The 15344-nt window shown below is 48.2% G+C and overlaps 1 protein-coding gene across 7 annotated transcripts in view; it reads right to left on the bottom strand.

The window, feature by feature from the left end:
- Window positions 1-15344, bottom strand: part of COL4A6 (collagen type IV alpha 6 chain) — a 291168-nt gene that overhangs the window by 19218 nt on the left and 256606 nt on the right. For all 7 annotated transcript variants that reach the window (XM_025431469.3, XM_049107520.1, XM_049107519.1 and 4 more), the window contains 11 exons: window positions 14937-15041; window positions 12816-12976; window positions 12168-12347; window positions 11450-11633; window positions 5693-5764; window positions 5120-5227; window positions 3796-4017; window positions 3232-3396; window positions 1435-1605; window positions 650-793; window positions 57-182 (listed from right to left, as the gene is read on the bottom strand). In XM_025431469.3, coding sequence (XP_025287254.1) covers window positions 57-182; window positions 650-793; window positions 1435-1605; window positions 3232-3396; window positions 3796-4017; window positions 5120-5227; window positions 5693-5764; window positions 11450-11633; window positions 12168-12347; window positions 12816-12976; window positions 14937-15041 — 1638 coding nt within the window. The remainder of the gene's footprint in view (window positions 1-56; window positions 183-649; window positions 794-1434; window positions 1606-3231; window positions 3397-3795; window positions 4018-5119; window positions 5228-5692; window positions 5765-11449; window positions 11634-12167; window positions 12348-12815; window positions 12977-14936; window positions 15042-15344) is intronic.

The raw sequence follows: 15344 nt of genomic DNA on the forward strand, positions 1-15344 counted from the left end.
CTCAGGAAGGAAGTTGAGCACGAGCATTTCTCCTGCCCATTGCCTGCCCCCAGCACCTCTGGGCCCGGGAAATCCATCCAATCCAGCTGAGCCTCTAGAGCCTTTGTCTCCTTTGAACTGGAGGTTCAGCATGGGAGGTCTTGGACTGGGTACTCCAGCTGGCCCTGGATCGCCTCTGTCTCCTGCAGCGGTAGGTGGAGGATGGGATGGGGGGTGGGGGAAGATCGTGAGAACCTTGTGAGAAGAAGCTTAGACACGGGGTCAGGCACTAGCTGACCTCTCATTTCTCCTCCTCCCACACTACCCCCGGGCCTCCTTTCCAGGCCCTTCCCACCCGTTTCCCCAAATTCCCACCTATGTGCATTCCCTCTCCTATGACAGCCCCAAAGTCGGCCAGCAACTTTGGACCTTACTCCAAACAGCCCACCACTGAGCGTCAGGGAATGCACGACGAGGCCTTTCAACACGTGGTGAAAACTCAGAAGAAATTAGGTCTTTTGGTTTAAAAGCCAAGCTTTGGGGTTCCAAAACCCCGAATCTTATTATCGAACACAGAATTGGTATAAGCCACACCAGTCACAATGTCGACGAACAGAATGTGCCTTGGGCAGCATGGCCAGTGATTTCGGAATTCAGTCCTCCGGCTCACCTTTTTCACCAGCATGGCCAGCCTTTCCAGATGGTCCCACTCTTCCGGCTGACCCAGAAATTCCCTTTATTCCACTCGTGCCAGGAATACCAGGGAGACCTGGCATCCCTGGAAAACCTACCAGCCCAACAGACCCCTTTTCACCTGTTGAGAAACCAGAACTTCTATCATTATCCCTGTTTGACATACAAGGAAATGGAAGCTTGGAGGTTAAATAACTTACCCCAAATCACATAGCTTGGAGGTTGCAGAGAAAGGATTCAAACCCAGGTTTCTCTAACTCTGAAGCCCAATCTAATAGTCCTTACATATACTATTTCCCTGAACAGGGACATGGCACTAAGCAACAAACAGGAAGGAAAGAAGAGGTGGGTGCCTCTCTTATGATGGGCCAAGTTAGAGCTCATGTGTGGTACAGAAAAAGAAAAAAACAAGCTAGGACCAGAAGACAGGGAGATGAATCCTAGCTGGGTGCTGTTGCTAATCATCTGTGTGACCTTGGGCCAGTCATTTCCCCATGTTTAAAATGGAGTTGCCTCCCATCCAATCTCTGGTGGTCTAGCAGGACAATCACAGAAACAGAGCCACAGGGCTCCATGGTAGGGGTGGTGCAAATGAGTACACCCAGCATGGCTGTGACTGTGCTGGGCTTTACTGACAGCGTCATTGGGCCCAGTGTTCTACCCAGCCTGAGGCAAGGGTGACTCAACTTATGTGACAGTCTTCCCTTAGCACTAGCTTTGTCCAACCATTTTACCACAAAAAGTCCCACCCAGTTCACTTACCCTTTGGACCTGGCAGGCCTGGCAACCCAGTGTTCCCTGGCAAGCCTGAGCTCCCCAAGAAGCCAATCAGCCCTGGAGATCCCGGAAGGCCTTTCAGCCCTGGCAGGCCTCTCTTTCCAGCTGATGCAGGGGAACCTGTCTCGCCTCTTAAACCTTTCTTTCCAGGATGTCCTGAATTAGCACAGGAGAGAACATGGGACAGCCATCAAGTGAGGCTGTGTCCAGATCTGGGTCACTGCCCATTCCCATGGCTTCTGGTTGGCTGGCTGGCTGTTGGAAATGGTCCTTTAACAATGGCCTTAGGCAGGCAGCTAACTGGCAGGATTCCGTAGCTGGCTGAAACATTAGCACTTACCATCCAGAGCACCAGGCCAGTGGCTATAACTCTCAGCATGGCAGGGTAGTGGGCAGGGCACGCAAACCCCTACCAATTAGAACTCCACCTCCCTTTATGAATGTGGTTCACATCTTAGCCTGTGAATGGAGCTCTGGGGAGCCAGGGTGGTAACTGGCCTCCAGTATCCTGGTACTTCCAGTCTGAATTGTGCCACAGTGGGTGTTTCCTGAGTCAATCGGTGAAGTAGAGGTTAAAGCTGAGCCATTGTTTCAGCCCCCCGGGGAGCCATGGATACAGGGCTTTTAATCTCCCATGCAAGCAGTTAAGTCAGCCAGTTCCTTGGCATTAAGCTTGAAAGACCCCCTAGTGCCAAGTTCTGTAGAAATCCCCAAGGCCAGTTTGGTCTCCTAGGTATTCTGAGACTTCTTTCACTAGGCTTTAAATTGGTCAATGGGATTAACCTCCTGAGCTGCTGCCAAAGTGGAATGTTCAGGTACAAAGCAAGGAAATTAAAAACCAAAGGATTAAATCAGTGACAACAGGGGTATTTGGGCCCCCAAGGGCCTAAATGAATGGCTGACTTGGCTTTCCATGAATTGAAAAGCATCAAGTAGCTGCAAGCCCCAGGATTCTAATGGGCTCCCCCTCAAGGGGATTCCACAACAAGGAAAGGAAATTCAAGGGGGGGGGGCGAACCCCCAGCAGGACCTCGGGGACCCCTGGCCTTGCCAGGTTCTAGTGTATAGTCAGATAATTCCTGGAGCAGCAAAGCTGATGGGAGTGGTGAGTCTGTGAGCTCACGTACTGGTTTCTCACCTGGATGGCCTTATGTGAAGACCCCAGAAACATGAATGTTAAAGAGGATTTTAGTGGCTTGGCAGAAACTCAACTTGAGTCACATGGCCAGAAGGGGTGGGGGGTGACATAGTCTCTGAGGCAGGGCGAGGAGGGTAGTACCAGGAAAAGGCGAGATGCCAATGCTAGGCTGGGTTCAGGGGGTGTGGGCCCTGCTGCCCAGTGAAAAAAGCCACTTTGGCCACGGGTCCTCAGAGCCATGCTCGCCCGAAAGGTGGGCCACTGTGCAGCCGCCCTCTGCTCAAGCCTTTCTCCCCAACCCCAAGCAGGCTCCCTGTGGCCCCAGCTGAGGTGGTGGAGATGGCTAGAGCCACCTGCATACCTAGGGTGGCTTCTCTAACTGGGAAAAACAGGAAGAGGGTGCTGGAGCATGGAAAGGGGGAGCGAGGCCAGCAGGGAGGGGCGAGGGTGGGGTGAAGCGTGCTACTGGCTTAGCAGCTAAACTGCAGAGATGTCTTCTGCTTGGCATTGCAAGGGCTCCCTGAGATCAGAAACATGAGAGATTGGGCAAGTCGAGTGTCCTTCTAGCCCCTGCCCCTCAGGGCACCAGGGCCCAGGGCACTGGCTTGTCTGTGAGGCTGGGGCTCCTCCTCCAAAGGACCTACCTGAAGGGCCTGGAAAGCCTGGCACTCCAGGGAGCCCTGGCTTGCCCTTGATGCTGCCGTATAGACCATCAGGCCCTGGGGGCCCTGGCTCTCCCATGTGGCCCGGTGTTCCAGGGCTGCCCCGTTCACCTTTGGGGCCTAGCAGGCCCGACTTTCCAAGCAAACCTAATGAAAGGAAGGACAGATAATCGATTACAGCCTGGATCGACAGCAGGGACTGGTCACCAAACCAATTTCCAGCGCAAAGGCCTGGCCCCAGGTACATCCCAGGTACCACTGTCTTCTCTGCTCCAGCCCTAGCTGTTAGTATCCTAGCAGCAAATCAGAGGCTTTATAAGGAACTTGATTATCCATTATGGTTACTTCTGGATTTACTATGAAAGGAGGACAGACTCAGGTGATGTAAGAAAAACTTCCAAGAAGAGAGAGACAGAACAAAATAACTTTTCATCGTGATCCCCAAAGGAATCCATCACCCCAGTCTCATGCATGTATTCATGAAAGTATAGCAGTCACTGAAAGACTTTCTGGAGATGGTTATATAAGTGAATTAAAAAGGGTTACCCTTGGGTCCTGGAAGGCCAGAGTCTCCAGGAAGTCCTCTGTCCCCTGGTAATCCCTGTAGGCCTTGCTCCCCCGGAGAACCATTCTCAGCACCAAAGATGTCACCAGGGGCTCCCTTGGGACCAGGTAAACCCGGACTGCCAAGTTTCCCAGGCAAGCCATCTTTTCCAGGGAGTCCAGGAAACCCAGGCAAGCCCTTCTCCCCACGAGGTCCAGGAAATCCTAAATGTAAAGAGGCAAAAAATTAAAAGGCCATGGATGTTTAAAAAAGATAGGTCTGGGTAGAGATCTCTGAGACAGATTTTTTCCCCTATTACAAAAGCTAACATATCAATGATGTATGTCACTTCTTTTGGAAGTCAGGAGCCCCCGGTCCTGGGAGGACTTGCCCAGAGGCAGGAACTGCATCATGTGAACTGTAGAAGGTTCTAGCTCAGTGAGGCCAGGCCTTGGGCGAAGCCCAGCAACCTACTCCTAGGGCTGTTCCATGGGCCGAAGAGCACAGCTTATACCCAGGACTCCCTGTCAAAGGCCCAATTTTTTCTGGAGTCATCCATCTCCTGCTGTCATTCCTCCTTCTTCCTGGGTGATTGGAAGGAAATGAAGCTGGATAAATAAACCATGGAGAGTATGATCCAAGATGAGCCCTGTCTGGCAGAGCAGGGTGGTTCTCAAATTGAGTGTGGGTCAGAACTACCTGGGTATATGTAGTGGGGCGTGCTTGGTAAAACCCACGTGGCTGGACACTACTGCCACTCCACCCTCCCCCTGCCCTGCCCAGAGCTTCTGATTAGTAGCTCTGCTGAGAGGCAAAGAGTCTGCATTATTAATGAGTTTCCAGGTGATGCTGGTGCTGCAAGTCCAGGGAACACAGTTTAAGAACCCCTGTGCAGTGTAGAACAAGGTTACAACAGGGTGTGAACAAAGGGATAGGAATGAATCACTTCCCTCTGACTCATCTGAATCTCTTTGTCTAACCTAGCAGGAGTCAACTGGGAACTTGCCATTGTCCTGGCAGCCAGATAACCTGGTAGAGTCTTAGCTCTGTCACTAGTGGCTTCGTGAGCTCAGGCAAGGCACTTTCATCTGAGCTTCGATCACCTCATCCGAAAGTGAAGAAGGCTTGTCCCAGCCAATGGCCCTTACTGCTCTGATTCACTGTTGCTCTTTAGCTTTAAGTTCTGTCTTGCGTGAGTATGAAATCAAAACCATCCCACCCACACGAGAGTGCAAACCTCACTTCCTATGATCGGTGGATGGCTACTGCAATTCAGACACAGTCACAGCAAAGGAGAAGCAAATGAGGAAAAGCTTCATTCCTTACCTGGCAATTCAGGAAGGTGAACTAATCCTGGACTTCCGGGCTCTCCTTTATTCCCACGCAATCCAGGCTGACCGGGGGTCCCAGGGAGGCCACGGGCCCCTTTAGGGCCTACAAACCCACACGTGAGCAGTGAGGAGAAAAGGAAGTCAGTGTGGCTGGCCACATTTGTAATGTTCACTCAAGAATCCTAATCTCTTGGGGGCACCTGAGTGGCTCAGTGGTTGAGCATTTGCCTTTGGCTCAGAGCGTGATCCCAGGGTCCTAGGATCAAGTCCCACATTGGGCTCCTGGTGGGGAGCCTGCTTCTCCCTCTGCCTATGTCTCTGCCTCTCTGTGTCTCTCATGAATAAATAAATAAAATCTTTTTTTTAAAGAATCCTAGTCTCTTGGAGGGCCTCTTACCCTTACCTCCCCACACAGACCTCCCCAGGACACATTCTGTTTCCTCAATGCTCAAGGCTGCCCTCTCGGGAGGAACATGGCTCCCCAAATGCTGCAAGGCTGTCCCCCACTTTTGTGGGCTCATGGCCCTTCCAAATGTGCTCAGTGGCTTTCTCTGGCCTCATTCCATACCTGGGAATCCGGGAGCTCCTGGTAAGCCAGACAGACCATATGTCTCAGGAATTATACACGGCAAGGTGATTCCTATAAGTGGTAACACATAAGCATCTGGTAAGCCCACCAAGTCAGGAATGATTTCCCTCTAGCATGATCCTCTATTCCCATTCCCTCAGATGGGACAACCAAGTTCTTCCCACCCAGCAGCTGGGAGTCCATGCAGAAGGATCCTGGCATCAGAAGTTCTCTGGAGTTACCCCTAGTGCAATTGCTTACAGATAAGAGTACCCCTAGGGGCCAAGTGCCAGAAAGCCACCTCCTAAACCATCAATGTCCAGTGAGCAGGCAGTCACCTATGCATTAAGTTGTCACCTAACAAGATTTCTGAGAGGTAGCCTATGCAGGAGCAGCAGCAAAGGGCAACTGCCTACTTGCCCTGTGAGTAGGAGCCTCTCTAGGACGGGTACTTGGGGTTAGCCCTGAGGATCCATTACGGCCATGTGACTAGACTAGAGGGCTTGAAGCCAAGACTCCTCAAGCTCACATGTCTGCCCTTCTCCTGAAATGAGCACAACCCATTGGGTTCTTCTGACTCACCCTGTTTGGGATCTACAGATTGGGATCTATTGTGGTTGACCCTGGGTCACATCAGGTAGCATACAGGTAGCTGTATTTCTGTACTAGGCTAACACTGAAGGCTGCTCTCCTGGCCATGACAGACAAATGATAACCCTTCCCTCAGCTCCTCATTTGACAATGTCAACTCTGCTACTCAGGAAGAATCGGTAGTAAATTTCAGCATTCCAGATATTGAAATTGGCAGGCAGAGCCCTTCCCCTAGCAAATTCCTACTTGTCTGTCCATAAAGCAAATAAAAAGAGTCTACATAAGATCACAGAGGGGAGGTTTAATAAAACACTGATGAACAAATTGTGTGTTGGCTCTCTCAAGTGCCATTTACAAACAATTGCCATGTTAATTAAAATTAGTCTTGCCTATTCATTAAAACAATTCCCCAAGGCCTGCTTTAAGCCACAGAGCCAACAGTTTAAGTGAACTGCTATAGCTTTCGCCTGTACTTAAATCACAAATTGCGTTTCTTAAAAATATGTGTACAAGCTATGATTCAGATTGCATTCTCAACTGGCTGGCATTTCTCTTCCACTTGTTCTATTCCCAAAGCAAGATGGGAGATTGAACAGCATCATATATTGGTTAAGAGGTTGGGCTCCGAAGCCAGAGAGACCTGGGCTAGGCTACAATCCTAGTTCTGCTACTAATTAGTTGTTTGGGTCAGATACTTACCCTCTCTGAGTCCCATGCATAAAACGGGAGCTACTTTTCTCATACAGTGTTTGTGAGGATGATGGGACATGATGATACCAGTAGCATTTTGCACAGTGCCTGGCACTCTAATGGTTGCTCAATGAACGGCAGGTTTGGTGTGTTTTTTGTTTGTTTGTTTTGTTTTGTTTTGTTTTTTTATCCTCTTATTTAAGGAGGAGTATTCAAAGAGCTCCTCCAAGGCCATCCCCTGGTTTCTACCTTAGTCAAGTTAGGAAACTACTCTGTAGCCTGCAGCAATTTCCTGCCTTCTAGACTCAGGTTCTGGGAGTCACTTCTACAGCTGGAGAGAGGGCATTAGGCCTGATCTTCACCCATAGGTGGTCATACTCATGTTCATCCTGCCAGACACTGAGATAATGGTGCTATTCCTGAGGGCTATCTTCCTACTAGGGAACTATACCCTATGGGCAAGCACTTCATGATAAGATGCCTGGCTGGGTAAGGGCTGCCAATCTTGTGCTCAGCTTGGTCCTCCATTCTTTGGACAAGGCTGAAGAGTGGCCTCCCCAGATGGTATCATGCGAGGGGCCCTGCAGAAGATTCTCATATCCTTGTTACTTCAATAGTCTGTTGACTCCAATGTATCAAACACTGCAGTTCCATTGCTTTCAGTCTTATGAAACAAAGGGTAGAATACAAATATCTCTGCATTGGCTGCAAACATGAACCATCCATCCTCACTCCATTCATCAGATAAGTTTCATAAATTCTTTTCACTTGACAGCCAGATAAAAACATACCTTTAGAGGATGGCCAAGAACAGGCATCTGGAAAGGTTCCAGATAGGGAAACTAATAATAAACGGGAAGATGGGAATCAAGGGCATATTTCCCTTTGACCTCAGACCAGGCCTGCACACCACAGACAGCACACTTGTGTATTGGGAGCAGGGGGGCAAAATGCCGAGGAGGTGAGAAGTTCAAGTTACCCTGGTATTACAGTATACCTCTTCTACTTTCCAACCCTGAATTCAGAGCCTTCTCCCCCACACAGCAGAAATCAGCTCTATTGGCATTCTGTTTCATAAGTACAACACACGATTTAACAAGTCAGAATTTTCCCTGCTCCTGCCCAAATTCTTCTTCAGAATAAAAAGTGCCTGTGCTTCCCAAGATCCTAACATCTCACTTTACTCTGCATCGAATGAGTGAACACCAGACATGTGTGCATCCTTCCGGGTACCTCCCAAGGTGAGTTATGGCCTCAGTTAAGTTCACAAAATGAAGGTGCTCCAGCTAGACATCAGCCAAGCCATCAACATGCATGGTGAATGATATCAACCCCTCTCAGAGACCACATGCCCACCTACTCCCATATGCTCTCCCAGGAATCAGGAGTGACAGTGTCAGCCTTTGTGCCCCTGCCTTAGGATCACCCCCTTCCCCCAACTAGAGGCTCCAGCATTGTGCTTAGGCTATCATGAATGTCCGAGATTGAGGTGAATAGAAAGGAATGGAGCTGTTGCCAACATTGGTGTGTGAGAACCTGGAGACTGAGCTAGCTCTCACCTCCCTCTGTAACTAAGTTTCCTGTACCAATGCTCTCCCTGCAGCAACAGTCACCTAGACCAATCAAGAGAATAAGAAAATTAAACCAGGACAGGAGTTTCTTGAGGCCCATGGGAAGTCTTGTCTGCAGCCTGGGTATGTCCATTGATCACATTCCCTATCTGGATTGAAGAGAGCAGGCTGGCATGCACACAGGATCAAGGACACAGTAGCTGTTTCAGTAATAACCAGGGTAATTGATTACTATGAGCATCTGGATCAGAGCCTTTTTGGAAACAGCCAGTTGTCTGCTTATCCAAGGTTTGTAATAATTCATACCACTTGGTTGAAAGGCTTCTAACAACTGCATTTCCTTACTGGCAATGCAGCTGTCCTAGTCTGGGCCACCACTGGTTGGAGTGAGTACATTAAGAATAGCATCTTCAGGGGGGACCTAGGTGGCTCAGTTGGTTAAGCATCCAACTCTTGATTTTGGCTCAGGTCTTAATCTCAGGGTCGTGAGATTGAGCCCTGCATTGAGCTCCATGCTGGGCATGGAGTCTGCTTAAGATTCTCTCCCTCTGCCCCCGCCCACCCATCCCAACAATCCTACATGTGTGCGCGCATGCGCTCTCTCTCTCAGACAAAAAAAATTAGCATCTTTGGTTTTCATGGCAATAGTAATGGCCACAATGCAAATGTCTGGGGCTCAGAGATTATGTGTTTTTGAAATTGTGTAGAAAAAAATTCCTAGGTTTGAGGAATTATGCTTGGTTGCCATGGAGAGAAAAAGAAAGCTGATGCTACTAGTTGAAGTAATTTTTTGGAAGATCTTGGTACTGTAACAAGACAATTTTCTTCATAAGGCATCTTCCAGGTTAGAGATTACTATATGACTATATTTGTAAGAACTTTCTGTGTCTGGGGCATAGTGACATTTAGGATAGAAATGGCCCCATGGGCCTCCTTCTGTTCACTCAGCCTGTTTTAAAGCAATTAGAATGTTCATAATATTCAGATTTGAGTATGTGTAAATATGTACGTACCATGTCACTATAACTCAGTTTAAAACTTAGTTGCCTACACAAATGGGGGGCCTAAAATTAAGACCCAGTTGGCAGAGGGGCAGTGGAATGACCATGAATAATGTCTCTGGGAACAGAGACATATAAGCAAAGCTATAGGTGACACCAGGAGCTGCAAAAGGCAGGATGATCTTGTCTGATAAAATTCCTCATAGCCTACATAGGAGTTTGTAAACTGAAATACTGACTTGGTTTTAAGAATCTTGAATCAGGGATCCCTGGGTGGCGCAGCGGTTTGGCGCCTGCCTTTGGCCCAGGGCGTGATCCTGGAGACCCAGGATCAAATCCCACGTCAGGCTCCCGGTGCATGGAGCCTGCTTCTCCCTCTGCCTGTGTCTCTGCCTCTCTCTCTCTCTCACTGTGTGCCTATCATAAAAAAAAAAAGAATCTTGAATCATCAATTCTTAACCTGAACTGTCTTCCTCACTATACCAATGCATCCAAGTAGATTTTCAGGTAAATGAAAATTTACAAGATCTGGTTTCTGTCTTCTTTTTTGGGTAATTCTTCCAGGTGACAAAGTAGAAAGAGAAAAAAGAGGTCTAAGAAAGCCCCTTGGTTATTGAGAAGCCCCTTTCTTCTGTGAGTGTATATTAGTCTCTTATGGAACATTGCACTGTACGAGGCAAATTGAGAAATGCTAAAAAAGAATTGCCTGCCTCGGTATTCAGATGCTTACAAAGCAGTTGGGAAAAGTAAAAGTATTAATGGAAGAAAATATATCATTGAAGTGGCAGTGACATCCTATAGAGGTCAGAAAAAGGCTTAGTGGGGAAGTTGGGGCCTGGACCCTGAGAGATGGATAAAACCCGACTGCATAGAAAAAAATAGGAAGAACGTTCCAGAAAAATGCCACCACTTGTGGCTTCAGACTAGGGGCATAACATGATAGCAGGAGTACTTCACAAATAGTGAATCAGCAGCAGGGTTCATAGCAGAACTCAGTGGGAGAAGTCTGGAGGCAGGAGGTGAGAAACCACTTAGGAGGTTGTTGCCATTCACCCCTCACCCATCCATCTGTCCACCCATTCTTCCTTCTAGCCATCCCTTTATTCCAACAGGCATGGGAGTATTTGATAAGTTAGGCATGAGATAATGAGAGCCTAATAGCAAGAAGAGGAAGGAAAGAATATAAGAAGCACTGCAAATGAAGAATAAGAGATGAGTTTCAAGTTTTCAGACCAGATCACCGTAAGAAGGGTGGTGCCACTAATGGAAATAGAAGTTGGGATGAAGAGCTAGCTGTTCTGGCTGTCTGGAAGAAGGCAAGTTATTGGCATAGCACCTTCACAAATCTATAAGAATCTACAAGCAAGGCTGTCACTCGTTGTAATTCCTGAAATTCAGGGAGGAAAAGCAGCTCTATAAGTGGGAGGGATTTAAGGTAGGAAATAGAGGTGAGACCAGATACAAGTAGGGTCTCTTGTCAATATGAGATATCTCAGGAATGAAGGAAAGGTTCTTTTCTGCTGATGATATTACGATATAACTTAGAGGACACTTATCCCATCTTCCACTCATTACTTCAATGGTACTTGTAATAAAATGGCCATCCAGCATCTGCTTGAAATTTCCTAGGGATTGTGAGCTCATAAGCTCCCAAGGCAGCTCTGTTACCTGGTCTGTTAGGAAGTTGTTTTTTTTTTTCTAAGTAGAACTGAAATCTAGATTGCTCTAAGTGTACCACAGTATAATTGTAATCCTTTTCCCACACAAAAACCCTTAGAAATTGCAAGTGGTGACTACAATCAGCCAAGCCTCTTCTTATGACACATTTCATGCACTTGGGTCACAGCCACACTCTACAAGGGGTCAGTCTTTTAAGTCCAAGGCCATCTGATTCCATGACTCACCTGGAAGCCCAGGGAGGCCTTGTTGCCCTGGTAATCCATCTATTCCTTGATCTCCAGGAAGCCCACGAGGTCCAGGAGATCCTGGCAGCCCAATTCCTGGGGGGCCAGTTGGGCCACTGTGGCCCCTTTCACCAGGCAGTCCTGGTAACCCCTTTTCACCTGGGAAGCCCTGTCCACCGTCACCCTAGACAACACATAAGAAAGAATGAAAGCCCAACTTAAAGACTGATCAAGAGACCCTTCTGACCAGAGGAAAGAGATAACCAGTGTGACCAGTGCTTTGGTTTTTGCTAAGATTCTCTTTCCCTCTGGTTTATCAATCATGTCTTCTGATTAAGGTAATGGGAATGAAGCTTGTAACCCTCGGAGATCTGATAACACAAAAACTTCTAGATCAGTGGTGGGGAGGGGGCAGGAAACAGTCCTGGGGGTCCCAGAAAGCAGTTGTATTACTTGCGAGGAAAAGCTACTGAGAAGTCAAAGCATTTTAAGTGATCAGATCAGTGGTTCTACCAACTGAGACAATGATCCATTCCCAGGAAAAGATTCCCATTTTACAGAAAGGAATAGCACTGAGTGAAGAGTGTCAGGGGTGGAGGCCAGAAGAGTAATGGAGACTCCCTTCTGCCCTGTCTCATGGGCTAGTGGCCATAAGAAGCCCCCATGATGTCAGATGTAAGGATTTATAGAGCTAATCACCCAGGAACGATCAACTTACCGGAAGACCTGGCAGACCTGGTAGACCTGGTATTCCATCCTTGCCTGGAGCTCCCATCTCCCCAGGGAGCCCCTGGGGGCCAGGATCACCCTGCTCCCCTGGCACCCCTGATGCGGAACTGAAAGTTGGCTCCCCTTTATCTCCTTTGGAGCCCGCAGGACCTGGAGGCCCAAATAAGCCCTGACAAAGAGACAAAAGGGAATAATTAGGAGATGTAGACATCAGAGGACTGACACCTAGCCTAGGTCTAACCTAAAGCAGATCTGGGGGTACGTTTGGGCACTGCTCTAGGCACTTGAATATGTCATTATCTTGGATGACAACTGCCCATTTATTTGCTTATCCTTTCCAAATGTTGAAGTCCTTGAGGATGGTAACCTTGTCTTAATTTGATTTTTAACTTCAGGGTCCAGTGCAGGGCTGGGAAAATAGAAATAATTTTGTGGAAGGAATGAAGGAATGGAGGGAACATAGGCAGGTCAAAGCCAAAAGGAGATGATGTGATTCTTTCATACTACGCCAAAAGCCTGAAACTTTGTTTTACCCCCATCTTTCTTTCCTATGTTTTAGGAAAGTGCTTGAGGAGGCAGAAAGGGGCACTTGAGAGCTCCCACTGCTCCCCCAGGGCCAAAGTTTGGTAAGACTTACTGGAGCCCCTGATGGGCCCTGTGCACCCCCAGAGCCTGGATCTCCTCTGGTTCCTTTAAGGCCCGGAAGACCTATGAGACCTGGTGGCCCAGGCATGCCTGGCTCCCCAGGTGGTCCAGTGTTAGGGACCCCACCGTCACAAGCACAAAAGCCCAAATCTCCTGGGGGTGGGAAAAAAAAGACAATGTTAAACAAAGTGGACTATCTTTCCCAGAAAAAAGATGATGTGACCGTGGTAATTTGTGATTTGAACAACTCCATGGAGGAATCAGAAGGCCTGCGGAGAGCAGACTCAAATAAATGAACTAGGTTTACAAACCCTGTTTACTCTCCACCAAAATACATTTATCTGTACCAATGATGTGGATTTCATCAGTCTGGGGAGAGAGGGCCCAGTGATTGGTGAGTCTAATTAAGACTGGTTGCAGACAGTTGGCATTGGAAACCACTGACCCATGCTAACCAGGTGAGTCTGGAATGCAAGCACCTCAAAGGTTCTGTTCACCAAAATGCCTTTTCCCTTGCCTTTTGTACACAGAAACAAAGGCCAAATAAATTTATGACAGGGATTTCAGCAAAGCACCTTTGAAGAGGTGTCAAGGAGCCACTAACACTATAGCCAGAAAATGAAAATTTAGACGAATGTACATGATCTGAGGTCCCCTAAGATCCTGGGGGGCCTCTTTTTACTTTCAGATAATTGAGAATCTCTGAAATCTGGAACCAACAGTATGTTCTCCAAATGAGCCATGGACCTTTTGCATAAGTTAGGTACATTGCTTGTTTATAAGGCAGCTTGCTGGGCATCACCAGAGGTCTAATAAAGCAGACTTTCAGGAGGCCAGAACCATCACTAATTTTTAGTGATCTCCCTTAGGTGATTCTCATGAACAAGGAGCTTGAGGATCACAATCACTATTCCAGACATAAAGAAAACCTTCTGGGAATGCCTGGGTGGCTCAGGGATTAGGCATCTGCCTTCAGCTCAGGGCATGATCCTGGGGTCTTGGGATGGAGTACAGCATCGGGCTCCCCGTGGGGGGCCTGCTTCTCCCTCTGCCTATGTCTCTGCCTCTCTCTGTGTCTCTCATGAATAAATAAATGAAATCTTTAAAAAATAAAAAACCTTCTGGCTGCACAATACAGGAAGGGGAGCATTAGAGTTGTCCCTGTTTTAGGAGTACAAATGGTATCAAGAAGTACACTAGCTCTGTAGTGAGTCAGGGATGGGCCAAGGCTAAAAGCCTAAGTCAAAACTTGCAATTCAATCTCTTTTCCCTCCAAATAGCCCTTCCTGGAGCTCAACAGCAGAGATGGAACTTGTAAAATATTCTGAACTAGCTCCTCTACTTAACTAGCAGCAGTTTCTGATACAGCACTGAGAAAGGGGAAGAGGAAGTTAGGACCTCTCTGCCCAAGGTTGAGGAGAGCTGGTAATTCAGCAGGAGAAGAGGAAAGATCTCTGGCACTTGATGCCTCTAGGCCATCCCCAAACCTCTCCTCTGCTGGCTAGCCATCTTATCTCTTCCTCCACCCTGGCTTGGGCTGCAACTAAAATGAATTGATTATTTGAGCTTTAACATCTGCCCCTCAAGAGCATGAAACAGAGGAACAACCCAGAGGCAGCAGGAAGATGGACAGAGCAGGTGCCACTGCTGCCTCCACTGCGGGCTGGGGTAATTGATCAACCCTTCAACATCAGTGGGGACCATGGCTGTTTTCCTAGAGCCAGTTGACTTTTACAGATTGCCAAGTCTTGACCTGTTCAGAGTCCTTTCATTCAGGCTGAAGGTAATGATGAGTGACTTCTGGCCTTGGCCTCACACAGGCTGCCGTGTATGCTGGCTCTAACAGCTGGGGCTGCTGGTAGCCACTTCTGTGGGTGTATGGGGTAGGAACAGGGCCCCAGAGCCACCTGGTCCTGTGTGACCTCAACTACCAGTCTCGTTCTCTGAGCCCTAAATATAGAGCACTTCCAACAACCCTATAATCACCCCCCCCATCAAGACCCCAGACAGCTGCTGTTCAGGTTCCCAAAGCCGTTGGTCTGCTCTTCTCCCAGAGAGCCTTCTGCAAGAAGGAGTTTGGGGAGCAAAGAACACTCAAGAGGGCGAAAATCACCTTTTATGCCTTTGAGGCCTGGGTTTCCTTTTGGACCTCTTTCTCCTCGGAGACCAGGGAACCCTGGCTCTGTGTTCTGTAGGGTTTCAGTCTCAAATGCTGGACCTTCAGGAAAAAGGGAACATAAGCCATTGACACATTGCAGGTGATGCTGCACAGTGGCTCTGTCACTAAGGCCTGTGTCCTTGAGGCTCAGCAACCAAACCAGAGCCAGAGACCCAGAGGCTGTGGCAAGTCTTATCCCCTATTGGTGCTCTTCACTCTGCTATGTTTTACAGAAGGGCTATTATGTTTCAGGCACCAGACTAGACACAGAGAGGATCAGAATGACCACAACAACTGAAGGGAGTCAGCAGTCCCAGTGCCTATCCCAGAAAGTCCCCTGGGGACAAAAGAGGAAATGCAGTA

This window comes from Canis lupus, chromosome X, assembly GCF_003254725.2.
Source record: "Canis lupus dingo isolate Sandy chromosome X, ASM325472v2, whole genome shotgun sequence".
NCBI classification, from domain to species: Eukaryota; Metazoa; Chordata; class Mammalia; order Carnivora; family Canidae; genus Canis; species Canis lupus.